Raw genomic sequence first — 18,780 nt, forward strand, 5'->3', positions numbered from 1 at the left:
GTTAGAAAAGACCATTTGTCAAAAGCAATACCAAAAGCTCAAACTTTAACAAAGGCGAAACCATTGCATTGTAAATGCTTGTTTTCCTTAAGTGATGCATGCTGGAAGACTATATATTTTTTGTGTTATAAAATCATGCTTTTTATCCGTTAGGTGGGTGTTTAATCATCAATATCCGTTTTTCTGCATTTTTTGCTAATATTAGTTGAAATCTGAATTGCAGCTTGCTGGCTCATAAACAAATTCCAAAATTCTATGTTTCCTATACTTTTACTGACTTTTTTCCACTTCACATCTACATGGTCGCAGGAACCTGTGAAAAAACTTAGCTTGAGGTATTTGTATGCTTCATTTCAAGGCTATCTGGAAGACCTGCACAGAGGGATACAGAAGCCGTAAAAACCACGGGGCTTTCTACTTTCGTGCGGATGGCCCCTTGCTAACTTATGGAGCAGGCTCTGAAAGCAGACATTTCCTCCAGGTTCTTGATGGGTCTTCAGGTGCAGGTTCTTGAATGTGTCTGCTTTGGGGCATTGGTTACATTCATCCTATATTACCAGACAGCGTTGGTTGCTGTAAAGAACCAAGATCAGTGAGCTTAATCGTTGATAAAGTCAAGTATTTGAAGCTGGACGCTATTGGCTGATTTAAATAGTTAAGCAGATGATGGTTTAGGGTGTAGCAGATGAATTGGCTCTAGCAATTACTTGCAACCTCCTTCAGGGTTATTTAATCTTGCCAGCAGTGTGTGGGGATAATAGTGAAGCTAATAGTCACAGGTCAGTAAGAGGCAAACGGATGATCGTAAGCACACCAATTACAGTTAATAGGTTTATTTTAAAAGAACACATTAAACTAAACTGTGAAATTGCAATAGTGTGTGCCAGGCAGAAAATCTTCTTATGGCTAAAATTCATCTAACTTTCACCTAAACATAAAAGGAGTCATATAAACCTTTTTGAGATTAAGAGCTAAAACCCGATCACCTTTTATTACACCTATGGAACAAGTGCACATGTTGTGTATTTGAACCTTGAACCTATTTTCAAACCTTAAACAATTCCGCTGACTATCTGTCCACACTGTCTTAACACTAATGAAGCTATGTATACTGAGATCTATCGTACATATACTAATTAATTTACAATTTAGGTCCCTGTACAAAGCAAGAATCTTATGAAAAGTGGCCTACAGTGGTGTCAGAATTTGTCATGAAACAAAACTGTAGATGTGTAACATATACGGAATTTAAACACGAAATATGTGTTCCAATCAATGCAATATTTAATGGAAATAGCTCATAAAACTAGAATTTTTAACTTTTATTTCCACTAAAAAGATGTATTGTCTACAAAAAATAACTATATATTGCATTTTATTAAGGAACCTTGTTGTTGGTAAACTTTGTGAATGATCGCTATTTGATCAAATAAAGAATCTACTGCTAACTGATCAAATAATGACAGATAAACTGTATGTTGAGCTTGGAGCATTGCAGTAGTCTATCCAAAAATGGTACTATCAATCAGTCAGGGTTTATATAGCGCGCTACTCACCCGTGAGGGTCTAAAGGCGCTTGGGGTAGGGTGCGGCTCCAGATCAGTCGAAGAGCCGGGTCTTGAGGGCCTTCCTGAATGTGTGCAGGTTCGGGGAGCGTCTGATGTTCACGGGGAGCTGGTTCCACGTTTTGGCTGTGATGTAGGAGAAAGCTCTCCTGCCGGTTCTGTGTCTGCAGATGCGGGAGACCTTTGCCAGGGCGAGGTCGGCAGAGCTGAGGTTCCTCTTGGGTACGTGAAAGGATACTCTCTCGTTGAGGTATTTGGGTCTGATGTGTTGGAGGGATTTGTAGGCCTGGGTGAGGAGTTTGAAGGTGACCCTCTTCTCGACAGGGAGCCAGTCGAGGCCTCATAGGTGTTGGGTCAGGTGCTCATGGCCTGGTGTCCTGAGGACGAGTCTGGCAGCGGCGTTCTGATGGTCTGGAGTCTGTGCAGGAGAGTTTTGTTGATTCCAGTATAGAGGGCGTTGCCGTAGTCCAGTCTGCTGGTAATGAGTGCATGGGTGACCGTCTTTCTGCAGTCAGAGGGGATCCACCTGAAGGTCTTATGGAGGATGCGGAGGCAGTTGAAACTAGTGGAGGCGACCGTGTTGATCTGGCGGTTCATGGAGAGAGAGGAGTCAAGGAAGATGCCGAGGTTCCGAGCATGGTCTGTAGAGGTGGGTGGGCTCGCGAGGTCGGAGGGACTCCAGGTTTTGTCCCCGGCTGAGGTGCAGGGACCCAGGATGAGGACCTCGGTCTTCTCGGAGTGTAGCTGCAGGCAGCTGTCCTTCACCCAGGCTGCCATGTTTTTTATGCCTTCCTGGAAACATAGTCCGTGTCTTCGTGCTTCTTTGTGAGCGAGAGGATGAGCTGGGTGTCGTGGGCATAGGATGTAATGCTGAACCCATGCTGTCTGACGATGGTGGTGAGGGGGGCCATGTAGATGTTGAAGAGCGTGGGGCTGAGTGTAGATCCCTGGGGCACTCCGCAGTTGATTTATGTGGATTTGGAAAGGGAGGGAGTTGGATCCGCTGGAGAGGAAGGATTGAATCCAGTCGATGGCGGCTCCTTGAATTCCAGCGTCATGCAGTCTGGCTGCGAGAGTGCGATGTGAAACGGTGTTGAAGGCTGCCGAGTGGTCTAGAAGGATGAGGGCCGCGGTGTGTCCCTTGTCTAGTAGCATGCGGATGTCGTCCGTGTCCGCAAGGAGGGCTCTCTCTGTGCTGTGGTTGCTGCGGAATCCCGAATGGGAGGCATCCAGGATGGAGTTCTTCTATGAAGGTGGTCAGCTGGGTTTTTACGAGTCTCTTGGTGACTTTGGCCGCAAAGGGGAGGAGCGAGATGGGCCGGTAGTTTTTCAGGTCCTTTGGATCGGCTGATGGTTTCTTGAGGAGGGGTTTTACTTCCGCCCGTTTCCAGTCATCTGGGCAGATGCTGGATCTGAGGGAGGAGTTGCGGGTGCATCCTAGTTCGGGTGCGATGACGGTGGTAGCCCTGTGGAATATGTGCTACGGGCAGTAGTCCGTAGGGGCTCCAGAGGGGGTTATCTTCAGGGTCGCAGTGATGAGTTTGACGGTCGCTGGATCCCAGGGCGTGATGGTCAGCTTAACGGTGGCAGTGGGTAGGGGGTGGTGCTTGTCGTTGGTTTGCTGAAGTTGTCGTAGAGGGCCTTGATCTTCAGATGGAAGTAGGAGCTGAGCTTGTCGCAGAGTTCCTGGGACGGTGTGACATTCGTGGCTTCGCAGGTGGGTTTTGCAAGCTGCTGTATGACGTTGAACAGTTCCTTGGTGTTGGTAGCGTTGGTCTGGACCTTGTCTCTAATGAAGTTCCGTTTGGTGTTTCTTATGCGCTGGTGTTATTCCTTCAGGGCGCTCTTGTGGTTGTTCCGTGCTTCCAACGTTTTCAGGTTTCACCAGGTTTTCTTTAGGCGTCTGCAGGAGCGTCTGGCTTCTTGAAGTTCTGTGGTGAACCAGGCGGCTTTCGGCGGGCGTTACTATTGCTGTAACATGTGAATAACCCAAACATTTGTCTGGTTTGGGCCCTAATAGAAGTGATGCAACCGCTTTGGAGACTAACGTGTAAATAATATTTGCTGGAAAGTGCTTTTAATTCATTACCTTTATGGGTTCATCTGTACTAAAGGGCAGCTCAGTATAGTGCAGCTCATTTTCTGGGTGCGTGTAGGACTCTGAGGAAACATTGTAATATACTTTTTGCCACTGGTATTGGATTGAAGATGCATTCATTAATTGCTCTGCTTTGTTGAATTTGGACAGTAACTTTCCCTCATTCCTAATGTGCTAATTTCTACTTTGTCCTGTTTCCACTTAGGTAGAAGATGCCATGCTCATGTTTGACAAAACTACCAACAGACACAGAGGTAAGTGACTTTATACAATGCACTACTTTGCCAGAGGCCGTAAAAGCAGACATGATGTGTGAATTGTGTGGGACTTGTGACCTTTTCATCGATCCCTGAAAGATGAGAAGCAGGGAATAACATTGGGAGGTCTTGCAGGTAGTGCTCAGGACTAGGTTCTTTTGTTCTGTTAAAGTGCAATCTATGTGCCCACCTTTATTGACAACATTTTGCTGGTGCCTGTGTGCTACTGGCTGGGATGGCAGTTCCAAGTAGCTAGCTCTGTTAGTATCTTACCGTTGAACACCAGTGGACTGTTGGTGACAGCAGGGCATTGGCGTGTAGTTGGTTGGAGATGAAGCACTGTGTCATGTACTTTAAAGCAGTAAATCTGGGCACTGCAGGTTGATATATACCCAGTGTGATCAAATCCGCACTGATTTAACCTTGATTTGCCAAAAATCTGAATCATCCCTTTAACTATTCTGTGCAATGAGTGAAGACCACCTCGGGTGTGTCTGGGCACTCCTACAGGCCAGCATTTGATGACTGCAGTGTGGGAGCAGAAGTTGACACTAAGTTATTTGGTTATCTATCTTTGATGGTGGGGAGGAGGAGGGGGGGTTTGGGGAGGAAGATGGATATCTTGTTTGGCCACGAAGATTCGTTCAGAAAGGTGATCTGTGCAAGAGTTGTAAAGTCCTGTGGAGCAACGCTGGTGTGTACTGTGCTGCTGGTGTGACCGGACCTCCACCGGTTGCTGAGCCAGCAAGCAGAGCCCCTGTGCCCTCAGTACGGAAGACACTGTCCGCCGATGGTTATAGCATCCGATGCTTCGCCTGTCCCCAGCATGCCGATAAGGGGTGGTTAACCTACATCTGCATACGCTGAAGTGGTGGCCGCTAAATGTGCTTTGGGAAAGTCCCACCGCGCTCGCGCACCTGCCACTCAGTCCGTGCCGAGAATGAAACCAATGAGACGCGCTGCCAGCACTGACTGACTGAACTGAGATCGTGGGCCGCGAAAATAAACCCCCCGTAAAAAAAACGTAACTTGCGGTTTTAAAATACGAATACCGGGAAACAAGGCGGCGACGGTGGTTTCTTTTGCAAGTGATGGATTGTGTTACACTGACGTATCATGTTTGACAGATGAGCTTTGCAAGCGGATGTCTTTTCTTTTCTGATGAGAAGCAGCACTGTGCGTTTCTTGACAATCTGACGAGCGACTTCCTGCAGGACGTCCTTCAAGCTCCAGTGTGCCCGTGCCTCATAATTAACTCGCTCTCTCCAGTAGCACACCTCCAAAATCATTTTTTTACATCATCTTGCAGGTCTCAGGCTGCTTGTGCGCATCTGATTTTCCCTGGGGTCCACATTCCGCAGTGCAACATCAGTCATAGCCTGGTAGATAATTAACAGGGTAATGAAGCCAGCAGGAGGAAAAAACACCAGGGCGCGGATTTCAATCCGGAAGCGGCCCACTTGGAGCTCAGGGGTCGCACGTAGGAGAAGCCGAAGCACTGCGCGATAGAGGGGAGTCAGGGGCCTCTTGGTGCATTGGAGGTTGCACTGCCAGGCAGGCACCCCTGTCCATCGCTGCATCACGTTGAAGAAGTCTGGTCTCGTCGGCTGGCAGAGCTGCCTGGGGCAGGCCGGATTCTGCTTCCCCTCGTGTGCACATATATGCCTTGCTTGACGGTTCCCCAAGTTCAGCCTGGCCCTGCGGTGACGGTCAGGTGTGCTCTGCAGTGCAGAGCTCCGGTCTAGGGTGAGACTCCCCGCCTCACTCGTAACCTGGAGACAGGCCGGTTTGTTTCTTGCCCTAGGTAGGTTGAGGGACAGCGGCAAGAGGCACCCCGGGTGCAGTGGGCGTTTTACAAATACGGTTAGTTCTGACAAAATGCGGCCGTTAACTTCTAAAGCTACTTCATGAGGGGGCTCCGGGGCGAGCGCGTTTTCTGTGTGCTAATTCGTGAACCACAAAAATCGATCGGGTGGCTCCAGGTTCACGACCCCGTCTGTTCAACAGTCTGCACCCAATGGGATGATATTTTAGTTTTGCTGCTAAGGATTTGTTCTATCCTGTAGCATTCCTCATTGACTCCGAGGTATGTGTATTTGTTTAAACCCATGAATAGTTTAATGTAAATTGCCCTGTCAAGATTTTAAAATAGGAGCCCGAGCTTCACTCAAACATGGGCTGCAATTCAAGCTTGCCTGCTTAACAAAGAAAATGTACAGGATCGGTGACACACAGGCCAGTTACTCTTCAGGTAACATTTAATGGAGCATGTGCCTCAGCAGTGCATGTGTAATACACCAACAGTCGTGTACATGCACAAACTCACAGGCACAAAAGCACACACAGTTTAGCATGACTGCCAGCTTCACTCACGTGCACATAACGATAATGACGCAGGCAGCAGCAAAACATCCTTAGCTGTCTTCATTCGCAAATTGCTGGTGGTTTTAGTGCTGTCTAACGTTAGTAATATCAATGCGAACACCAATGCATTTGCCTTTCTGTCAAAGAATGTGCCCACTTGGTGACTGGGAAATAGCGCGTTTGATGCCTTTAGTAGAATGTGCGAATAAGTATCGACAATGCCCCAGACGATGGGAAATGTAATCAGAACCTCGACTTAGAGCATCCATACTATGTGCCACATAACTCTGGTCCCCTCAAGGGTATACTCTTTTGTTTACCAGGAATTTGTTTCTCATGGTGGCATATTTCTAGAACATGGGGCTAGCGATACCTAGCTGCTGCTATGCCTCTATGGTGTAATACAGGCCCATGATCCCCTGTGGCTTGGGGGGGACCCACCCTTCAGCCCTCAGTCAGCCCAAGGCGTATAAGTATCTGCAAGATAAGGAGCCATTCTGCATGGGGAGGGGGTCATCATTTTGTTACGCCACTGCTTTGCATGTAGAGTTCACATTCCAACCAATTGAAGTTCCTCCTTAAGCTTGGCTAGACTTGAAAGGTGGACATACTGGTTTCAGACTCATCAGTTTCCAATTCAAGTGCCTAAAACATCACTTTCTGGTAGGGGGGCAGTGCGTCTTAAAGAATGGCACTGCATGTGGCTAGATACAGATGAACTTGCACTGTTAATGCCTATGTTGAACTTGTGCTCCAAGGCAGTCTTGAACTGTTGCTGCTCTGCGTAACAGGAAGAGGAGGGATGCTTGAACTGCTGCTATATGTTGTGTCTATGCTGTGTGTCAAGATGCTTACCTTGTACACCTACAATTATGCATGTATGCATTGTATTCAAATTGTGCATTATTCATCTACATTTGAAGTCATGTGTTCACTGGCTTGAAACTATTGCAGTTAAAACAAGTTTGCTATGACCTGTTAAAGTGTGCTTTTCGGGCTTATGCTAACTAGGCCGCAGACCTTAATGCCAGCTTGTCTAATATGGATGTGTTGTCATGTTCATTTATTCTGTTTATAATTCTGCTGCACTAGTTAAGCAGGACATGTTTGTTTATTTCTTAATAACACTGTTTTGAAGAAAGACTGCTAGAAGGCTCACCATCGCTTACATGCAGTATTCATTAATCTGCAATTGTTCACTGTTTAAGTAGTTCGTTCTGACACCTCCAGATGACACTAGGTGCGCCTCCCTGGATCAATATTCATGTAGTGGGTCATTGTTAAGGTGGTAGGGATACCTGAAACCTATAATTTGGTTTGTTGAAAATGTATTTTGTCGCTCACAACATGATGCATTTGCAGTTATGTTCCTGTATGGAGGAATTGGCCACGTAAACCCTTGAATTTGGAAGTAAACTGAATCTTTTTTTGGGTCTGTACTAGGGATGCTGACACATTTCCTTATTATTCTACATTGTTCCTAATACAGAGAGCCTTCATGACAATAATTGTATGCATTTTTATGAGATTTGCTGCATCTGCATTTTACTAGTCATGTTTTGTACACTTTTGAATTTTGTAATAAACCTTCATGTTTTTCCTAAATTCCACCCTAGGACTCACTTTTTTTGACTCCGTCCTTTATTTGACATAACTTTGAAATGCTGTTGTATACCTTGTCTCTGGGAAACATTGTCTTGTGAATTGAGGATAATTCAGTCCCCATCCACCCAAGTCCTGGGCATTCTATAGAGGTGTAAGATTTTAGGGTTACAGTGCGCCCACACCTTGTGTGCGGGAGCTTTTCGCTTCTGCTGCCTGTATTCTACCTATGCGTTTGCAGTTTACTAAAGTCTTTTATTCGTTACAAACTTACCGCTTGTTGTTTTTATTTTACAATTTGTTTAATTAAGTTACTCAAGACACGTCTTTTTGTTGTCTAACATATTTATTTGCCTAAACTTTACAAATCTTATCTTAAACAAAAGTCTGTAAGAAAAAAGCATGTATTCCAACAAGAATAGCCAGCTAAACCAATGTCATGCAGCTTCACAAACCAAATTAGGTTGCCCCAGTCATACAGCTGGTTGTAGCAACACTTTTGGAGCAGGACCTACTGTGCAGGTTCATAGTTTTATTGCTACTCCTGATCAGTACTTATTATTGCGACATTGGTCTGCTATCCGTGAGTATTGTATAACACACTGAAGTGAAGCTGGAGTATTTTATCTGTTGCAGATTGGCAACCACATCAATTGATTTTAATAATCCCAATATTCTGTCGTTCTCTGTATGACCCCCGTCTGCCAAAAAAGCCAATTCCAACGTAATTTATTTTCCTATTTAATCATGGATAAATTACAGCGGGAGCTTTTACTACCTCAAAATCTATGTCTAATGGATCTGTTAAGGACCTTTTACTACCTCAAAACTATGTCTAATGGATCTGTTAAGGACCTTTTACTACCTCAAAAACTATGCCTTATGGATCTGTTCCTGCTAAGTTTTTTTTGACGATAAACGTCTTTACTGATTTCTGTTCTGAGTTTTTATGTGCCTTCCGGTTTGCTATTGATCCCGTCATCTCTGGCTGGATAAAAAAAGCAAAAAAAGGTCTAGTATTTCTCGATTGACTTTGCAAGTGTGGCGCAGGGAGGAGTATTGAGTGTTGTGTGCCCTTTGATAGTCGCTACTGAGGTAGGTGCACAAATGTGCATTGATTTTCTTCTATTAAAAATAATTGCTTAAGGACAGCACATTAAAAGCTAAAGGTTGTGTGAGCGAGCACTCTGAAGATAAAGAGCACAAGCATGAGATTTTTAACAAGGTTCTTTGGTTTAATTGAAATCTAGCTTGTCTGTAAAAGTATCTAATACTAGTTGTCTTTTCCATGATTATCATATGTTGTAAAAGTCGACTGCCTGTTTTGCATTGTTTTTTTGCTGGTGTGTAGACTAGCATTTCCTAAACTGGGGGTCAGTCGCAAGTCGATTTTTGGTGAGTCGGGGAAAGTCTGAGCCATAAAGATGCCTTACAATTCTGTTTCTCTTGAAACATTTGCTGATGCTTCAAAGACAGAGGTAAAATGCCAGGCTTCGGTCTTGTGACAAATTGATGATTATCGTTTTGAAATGGTTTAATTTTAATTGTATTTCTCTTATGGCAAAGCGTCAGGATTTTTTATGTGAATTATGTGACAATCTTGCTGAGTACAGGGGGTGTGAATGGAAAGGCTGTGAATGTCAGGGTTTTTTTTTGCAATCACCCAGCAAAAATATCAATAACTGCAAATGAATTGTATGTATTCAGCAATTGGGAAAGCAAATATGGAACACATTGCGTGTAATTATGAAGTGTTTAATAGGATCAAACCAAATCTAAACTTTTTTCAAATAATACATTTTCACTGAAACCCAATTTCCGTACATTATCTTTTGTGTACTGTTTGGTTTTATCAGTAAGTCTGTTTGTGCACATTTAGCGGCCATTTCAATCGAAAATGAGCTGTCTTTAAATGACAGTACTCCACCACATACTGATTTAGGTGGATTCAAATATCGCTCGTGCTTCTTTACCATTAAAGGTAAGTTGAGTCTAGACGAAAAGGAGCCCCTCTCTCCAGCGAAGGGCGCAGTGCAGAAATCCTGTTCATAAGAAGTGGGTTACAAATTATACAGACCTTTTTAACTTAAAAAAACTTCTCGACAGAGAAGAAAGATTGTCTCAAAAGTTACCTTATTTTGAATTTAAGAATGGTTCGAGTGCCACTGCACAAACGGGTGATCTGAGAAAGGTTTTGGACCACCTACATCTACTATGGTTCATTGTTCCTTTAAACTGCTTGATCGAAAAGTGCTTAAAAGTAGGGTCCAACTATTTGGCAAATTGTTGACAAAGCTGTGTTTCATTCAGTTAACAGAACAATATTAAGCAATAAATTAGAGGTACGGGTATGGATTTATATCTTCGGGGGTTAATTCTTTTGACTCAGACACCTCAGTAGAAATTGGAGGTGTAGCTGTAAGAAGTATTGTCAAAACCAGTAGACTCAAAAAATCATGATTTGGTGCGCATTCTTCAGTTTGTAGATAATGCTTCTATACTCAATAGGACACAAAGCTCAGCACAATCAGTTAGAATCTGTACTAAATTTTCAAGAAGCATATATCTGATGGCAATATAGAAACATTATGTCCTTTGGGAGGGGAAAGCAAACTATAAAAGGGAAATTAATGTTAAGTTTTGCCGTTCCAAATTATGTTTTGGAATGTATGCCATTTAATAACAATTGTTCATGTATCTGTCTCTCAAGGGTTTTGTTGAAGTGTAATCACTTCCGTTGTGAAAACCACCTTTGCAAGGGCTAACCGCCTAAGACACCAAAATTATCTATCAGCTACTATATAGAGTTTAAATGTATCGTGCAGGCAGTTCTTTATTGAGGAAGTTTGATGCCTTAATGAAATGTAGAGAACTTTGCTGTATTTTTGGAGATTTAAATAAGATTGCTTGTAATTTATGTAATATGAGACCAGACACCTACAGCTCTGTATACCATTTTTTAGAAGGCTTGTTTTATTTGTTAATGCAGTCTTATTTTCTGAATTGTAAAGTAGCAATTAACCTAAATAATATATTCTTAAATGGAAAACTGTTCATCTATATTAAAAAACACTACAATTCCTCTTTTAGGAAACGCATTTGGGGGCAGATGCTTGTAAACATTACTTTTTTTAAGTAAAAATGTGTGCATGTTCAACTACGTGTTACTGTATCAGAATAGTTAGTCTTGTACCTACATTCTGGCTTTTCCATACAGACTGGAGACCAGAAACCATTCAAATTCCCAGGGTGACCTTGTCGCCATGACCTGCACATTTCAAAATGTTCATTCTGCAAGGTCTTGCCAACAAAAGATCTCAACTGCCAACACATTCTGGCCACAAGATGTCCGTATTCCATGGCCCCTTTTAAGAAGAGCGTGGAGTGTGGGAGTGACAAAAGCAGCAAAACTATTAACCAGACAGCTAATTCACCATGTGCATGAGAAAGGTGATAATCAAAATACTGCAGAATCAAACTTTGCTCAGCCATAGTGGAATGTTTGTTTTATCTGGAGCTCCTCTCCATGATCTAAATAGTTGATCTGAATAGTTTCAATCTATAAATTATCATCATTAAATAGGAGGATGTCCATGTTACTCTTTTTTTGGTCAATTTGCTTACATCTGCATTACTTAGTTGTCTTTACTTTCCGTACCAACCTTTAAGGCATTAGAACAAAGTGCGTATGACATCTGTTTCAGGGGGCGTGGCCAGCAGGGGCAACATGGCAGAAGCATTTTAAGGTTGCTCCGCCACTTATCCCCATAATCCATAAAATTTATAAGCTAACCTGTGACTCTCAATGCGGAACTCCATTGCGGAGGAATGTATTCACCCCCAGGAGACCGGGAAGATGACGACGCATCCCTGAGCTTTGCCATCGGAGCCTCTGCTCCGTGAGCAGGGTCGAGGGAGATGTCGGATGTGGGGCGTGTGAGCGGAGAAGATCGCTGCCTGCAAAGTCCTCAACGGGAGCCAGGAAGCTTACACCCCTGAGAACCGACGAGGCAGGCAGTGTGATCGTTGATAGAGAGACTACACTCTACCAGATAGCTGCGGGGGCGAGCGGTGCAGCACTCAGAGTGAGGCCCAGGCCTGAGCCGGTTGGAGATTGCACTCGTCACCATGTGGGAGCAAGTTAGGGTTTGCTGGCAGTTGGTGGCGATGAGCCCGCCTCACCCTTGTGGGCACAAACACATGCTAGAAGAAGCACAGCAGCCACCGCTTGTGGGTCTCCACATGCAGAAGCCCGGTTTGATCGGCATCCCGAGGGGAGTGACCGGCAGCCAGGAAATTAAGTGAGAAGGCGCCGGAGAGGGCAACGTACGCCGCGAGTGTGTCGCTGAGGAGGCGAGCTGGTGGGAGTCGAAGAAAAGGTACCCTGGGTTGAAGGCCTGACTGTTATAAAGACCAGGTGATGAGAGGCTTTGTGGTGTACCACCGAGGAGGTGAGGCCGGCTGCAAGTGCTGCTACTAGGCTGGTGCAGCCAGAAGCTGGGTCTGCGCGACAGGGAAGCCAAGCTACATCGAGCCCGGAAAACAGAACATAGCTGTTCACGACTGGATGAGTGGGGGTTCCACCCTGTGAGCCTTGAGATCCGGCATTTTTTGCACTGGTGGGCATCCCCTGCATTGGACTGTAGATCGGAGAGCCCCGGAGGGGAGTCTCAATGGAGCAGCTCAGCTAATCGAGATTCTGGGCACGGGGGATTGGCTCCCAGGCGGCTGATAAAACCGCGTTGATCCTGCCGCTTGCCAGATGAGACCTGCTGCAGGGAGTTGACCCTTAAACGTGGTGAACCTCTCAGTTGGGCAATAACTGCTGTCCCCGTAGAACCATAGATAACACCAGCTGCACCAGGTGATAAAGGGGACAGTTGCTACACGGCACTTATGCATGGAATCACTACTAGAAGCCCAGCAAATTATATTGCACAGACAGACCACCTGCGCGGACTTGTGGTTGTGAAAGATGAGACTTGAGCCTCTTGCTCAAGTTGTAGAATACACTGCGTTAATCTAAAAAGTTGCAAGGCGTCAGCCAGAAGAATTGGAGTACTTTGCTGCAGAGATGGGATGCACCAAAGGCACTGGATCACGGGCCTCCTCACAAGTCCGAGGCCCAGTAGACATGGACAGCACGCGGTCTGTGCCGCAGCAGGACCTCCCTGAGGACAGGCTGGATGCAATCCTGAATGCCTTAGAGAGATCCTGAGTCGCTAGGATCCAAAATTGATAAAGGGGCAGTGGACCTAACGTTATTGCATGCGGATCATCAGAAGTTGAGGGAACAAATCAACGATGTGGAGCAGGACCTAACAGATCTCAAACCAGCCACAGATTTCATAGAGAAACAACAAAATGTGCATGAGGCTAGAATACGTTACCTTGAGGACCTCATGGACGATGCGGAGGGCCGCTCCAGAAGGAACAATGTCTGCTTGATTGGCCTACCGGAAGGGGGGGAGGGCCAAGACGCAGTTACTTTTATGGAACAATAGTTTAAAGAAATGTTGCCCTCCTCCTCATGGTCTTCATTCTTTACTATATAGCGAGCGCAACTCATCCCTGCTAGAAAACGCCCGCCGTTCCAAATTATGTTTTGGAATGTATGCCATTTAATAACAATTGTTCATGTATCTGTCTCTCAAGGGTTTTGTTGAAGTGTAATCACTTCCGTTGTGAAAACCACCTTTGCAAGGGCTAACCGCCTAAGACACCAAAATGATCTATCAGCTACTATATAGAGTTTAAATGTATCGTGCAGGCAGTTCTTTATTGAGGAAGTTTGATGCCTTAATGAAATGTAGAGAACTTTGCTGTATTTTTGGAGATTTAAATAAGATTGCTTGTAATTTATGTAATATGAGACCAGACACCTACAGCTCTGTATACCATTTTTTAGAAGGCTTGTTTTATTTGTTAATGCAGTCTTATTTTCTGAATTGTAAAGTAGCAATTAACCTAAATAATATATTCTTAAATGGAAAACTGTTCATCTATATTAAAAAACACTACAATTCCTCTTTTAGGAAACGCATTTGGGGGCAGATGCTTGTAAACATTACTTTTTTTAAGTAAAAATGTGTGCATGTTCAACTACGTGTTACTGTATCAGAATAGTTAGTCTTGTACCTACATTCTGGCTTTTCCATACAGACTGGAGACCAGAAACCATTCAAATTCCCAGGGTGACCTTGTCGCCATGACCTGCACATTTCAAAATGTTCATTCTGCAAGGTCTTGCCAACAAAAGATCTCAACTGCCTGCCAGACAGCTAATTCACCATGTGCATGAGAAAGGTGATAATCAAAATACTGCAGAATCAAACTTTGCTCAGCCATAGTGGAATGTTTGTTTTATCTGGAGCTCCTCTCCATGATCTAAATAGTTGATCTGAATAGTTTCAATCTATAAATTATCATCATTAAATAGGAGGATGTCCATGTTACTCTTTTTTTGGTCAATTTGCTTACATCTGCATTACTTAGTTGTCTTTACTTTCCGTACCAACCTTTAAGGCATTAGAACAAAGTGCGTATGACATCTGTTTCAGGGGGCGTGGCCAGCAGGGGCAACATGGCAGAAGCATTTTAAGGTTGCTCCGCCACTTATCCCCATAATCCATTAAATTTATAAGCTAACCTGTGACTCTCAAAGCGGAACTCCATTGCGGAGGAATGTATTCACCCCCAGGAGACCGGGAAGATGACGACGCATCCCTGAGCTTTGCCATCGGAGCCTCTGCTCCGTGAGCAGGGTCGAGGGAGATGTCGGATGTGGGGCGTGTGAGCGGAGAAGATCGCTGCCTGCAAAGTCCTCAACGGGAGCCAGGAAGCTTACACCCCTGAGAACCGACGAGGCAGGCAGTGTGATCGTTGATAGACTACACTCTACCAGATAGCTGCGGGGGCGAGCGGTGCAGCACTCAGAGTGAGGCCCAGGCCTGAGCCGGTTGGAGATTGCACTCGTCACCATGTGGGAGCAAGTAAGGGTTTGCTGGCAGTTGGTGGCGATGAGCCCGCCTCACCCTTGTGGGCACAAACACATGCTAGCAGAAGCACAGCAGCCACCGCTTGTGGGTCTCCACATGCAGAAGCCCGGTTTGATCGGCATCCCGAGGGGAGTGACCGGCAGCCAGGAAATTAAGTGAGAAGGCGCCGGAGAGGGCAACGTACGCCGCGAGTGTCTGTCGCTGAGGAGGCGAGCTGGTGGGAGTCGAAGAAAAGGTACCCTGGGTTGAAGGCCTGACTGTTATAAAGACCAGGTGATGAGAGGCTTTGTGGTGTACCACCGAGGAGGTGAGGCCGGCTGCAAGTGCTGCTACTAGGCTGGTGCAGCCAGAAGCTGGGTCTGCGCGACAGGGAAGCCAAGCTACATCGAGCCCGGAAAACAGTACATAGCTGTTCATGACTGGATGAGTGGTGGTCCCACCCTGTGAGCCTTGAGATCCGGCATTTTTTGCACTGGTGGGCATCCCCTGCATTGGACTGTAGATCGGAGAGCCCCGGAGGGGAGTCTCAATGGAGCAGCTCAGCTAATCGAGATTCTGGGCACGGGGGATTGGCTCCCAGGCGGCTGATAAAACCGCGTTGATCCTGCCGCTTGCCAGATGAGACCTGCTGCAGGGAGTTGACCCTTAAACGTGGTGAACCTCTCAGTTGGGCAATAACTGCTGTCCCCGTAGAACCATAGATAACACCAGCTGCACCAGGTGATAAAGGGGCCAGTTGCTACACGGCACTTATGCATGGAATCACTACTAGAAGCCCAGCAAATTATATTGCACAGACAGACCACCTGCGCGGACTTGTGGTTGTGAAAGATGAGACTTGAGCCTCTTGCTCAAGTTGTAGAATACACTGCGTTAATCTAAAAAGTTGCAAGGCGTCAGCCAGAAGAATTGGAGTACTTTGCTGCAGAGATGGGATGCACCAAAGGCACTGGATCACGGGCCTCCTCACAAGTCCGAGGCCCAGTAGACATGGACAGCACGCGGTCTGTGCCGCAGCAGGACCTCCCTGAGGACAGGCTGGATGCAATCCTGAATGCCTTAGAGAGATCCTGAGTCGCTAGGATCCAAAATTGATAAAGGGGCAGTGGACCTAACGTTATTGCATGCGGATCATCAGAAGTTGAGGGAACAAATCAACGATGTGGAGCAGGACCTAACAGATCTCAAACCAGCCACAGATTTCATAGAGAAACAACAAAATGTGCATGAGGCTAGAATACGTTACCTTGAGGACCTCATGGACGATGCGGAGGGCCGCTCCAGAAGGAACAATGTCTGCTTGATTGGCCTACCGGAAGGGGGGGAGGGCCAAGACGCAGTTACTTTTATGGAACAATAGTTTAAAGAAATGTTGCCCTCCTCCTCATGGTCTTCATTCTTTACTATATAGCGAGCGCAACTCATCCCTGCTAGAAAACGCCCGCCTGGTGCAGGGGCACGTCGACTCATTTTAAAAATGCTGCACTTTAAAGACAGAGATATGATCCTGCGGGACTCGAGGAAGCTTTCGGAGGTCCAAATTGAGAATACAGAGGTCCTGTTTTTTCCAGACTACACAATAAGTGCACCAGCAGCGGGGATCTTTCTTAACAGTTGAGCAGAAGCCTAGACAGTTAGACATTTATTACTCATTGTTGTACCCAGCAAGGCTCCGAGTAATCTCTAAAGGGCAAAGCGAGACACCTGGGACTGGCTGATAACCACATGTCGGTTGTCAGTTTCTTGTCCATCAGGCATGCCAGGAAGCAGGAACGATGCAGCAGAAGGATCTAGGAATCGCATCAGACGAAGCAGGAGACAATCTCCCAACTTATTGGCATTACTGGATCCGGAACAGGTCAGACAGGAATGACAAGCGGCTGTTCAGGTGGCAGAACGTATAGCAGTGGCTTTAGAAATCTTTAGTAAAGAAGCAACGTCAACCATTTTTCGGAAGATGAGGGGTCATCTATGGCTTGTTCATTGGACATTGCTTTATTGTGGTTGCAGGACATAATGCCACAGACTGCTGATGGTATTATATGATGTTAGAGCACCTGTATTAAGATTGTTCTACATGATTGGACTTTGGCACAAGTCGGTATTGTAACCTTTATCTATTGCGTGCTCTGTATGGGGGCATAATTGACCTGACAATGTGCAAAGGGCTGCGCAGGATGCCTGTGAAATTATCCTTAATATACATATGCTTGCATGAAAAAACTCTAGATACATGGAGGATTTTATTGTGGCATGACCCCTGAGGCCTTCCGTTCTACCCAACATAGGGATTTAGGTGGTTACACGGGCAGTTCTTTTCCCCACCACGGTTTGGGCAGCGCCTTTTGTTAATGATTGCCACTCTATTAGTATTTGTATTTTGCCAGGTTGGCCCTTTAGTTTGAATCCTTGTTAACTCGGTTTCTGTGGGAGGTATGGTTGGTGGCACTGAAGATAGCTTTCTTACAGACATAGCTGCACAAATGGTTCTGAACATGATTTGTCACTTCCCAATGGTGATGAAATGACAGATCATACGATCCTTACTTGGAATGTGCGTGGCCTTCGCGCACCCTCTCGCAGATGTGCAGTGCATTTGTAGCGAAAAGGACACAATGTCCGCATCGCTCTCCTACATGAGACACATTTGACTCAGACTGCAACAGTTAGATTGCAGAGAACATGGAGAGGTAAAGTCTTTGCTACAGATTTTTCCCTGTATGCTTGAGGGGCTTTAATCTGGGTTCGTCTGAGCACACCTTTCCTGGTGGAAGAAGCTCTTACAGACAGAGAAGGCAGATATGTGTTCCTAAAGGGCAGACTGGACCGGGGTTATATATATTATTGCAAAAGCAAAGTCCCACCCGACCTCTATTGCTTTACCACTGGCTATCAAAAGCTCAAAGTCTAGAGCAATTTCCAAAGATTGTCTCAACATATCAATTTCTTTGAATATTTTTTTCTTTCTTTATTTATATGCATTTTCTTTAAGTAGATTTTTTCATGATTGACTTTTTGTATAAATATTGTCAAATACACTTTTCCACAATTACAAAATTCTCAGTTAATTTGAACAAAACATTACATTATCTAAACTCATCATACTATGCATTGTTATTTACAGAGTCCACTTGTTAATACATAAAAAAAAGTGTAACAAATACAGTACCCTGCAGACATAACCCATTCAGTAATACTCCACAGTCATACTCCGCACTCTCACTATCATACTAAAACCCAGACCAACACTACATGCACAGATAAACAAACCAAGGGATGGCAGTATCCACCCTCTTGTGCTATGCTGGAATCTGGGGTATCAAGCATTCCTGGCTGGGGGTTATATCCTGCTGGGGTATGTATATGCTCCGAATACAGATCAGGGGCACTTTCTGAGATTACAGTCGCAAATACTGGCAAAATGGTGTGAAATACCGTGGTTGATAGGGGATTTTAACAGCGTCATGGACACAGGGCTAGACAGTTCCTTCCCTCATCCCTGCGGTGCACTACTGCCTTGACCAACTCGATGATATTGATCGAGTGGGTGTGTAGTTGGGACCTGGTCGATGTTTGGAGGCCCCGCTGTCCTGGAGAGAGGGTATATTCATTTTAATCCACACCCCACAGCTTACATGTGCAATTAGACAGGTTCTTGAGCTCACCCTCTTTGATTCCCTATGTGACAGACTGACTATCGAGGTTGCACACACTCTGACCACAACCCACATTATGTAACAGTTGCTTGGGATTGCGGAACCCCTGGTATTCCAGAATGGAGGCCTCAACTGGCGCTGTTGGAAAACTCCTCCTTCCGTGATTCGTTAGGGGAGGCCATCAATGAATACTTCCCACACAATTCAGGTACTGCCTCATCCACCATGATGGAATGGGCC

The 18,780-nt window shown here is 45.3% G+C and overlaps 1 protein-coding gene across 7 annotated transcripts in view; it reads left to right on the top strand.

Annotated features, from left to right (window-relative positions):
• Positions 1-18,780, top strand: part of MSI2 (musashi RNA binding protein 2) — a 1,814,765-nt gene that overhangs the window by 901,358 nt on the left and 894,627 nt on the right. For all 7 annotated transcript variants that reach the window (XM_086954835.1, XM_086954834.1, XM_086954839.1 and 4 more), the window contains exon 7: positions 3,869-3,917. In XM_086954835.1, the coding sequence (XP_086810961.1) occupies positions 3,869-3,917 (49 nt within the window). The remainder of the gene's footprint in view (positions 1-3,868; positions 3,918-18,780) is intronic.

This window comes from Lissotriton vulgaris, chromosome 2_1 (genome assembly GCF_964263255.1).
Source record: "Lissotriton vulgaris chromosome 2_1, aLisVul1.2, whole genome shotgun sequence".
Taxonomy (NCBI): Eukaryota; Metazoa; Chordata; class Amphibia; order Caudata; family Salamandridae; genus Lissotriton; species Lissotriton vulgaris.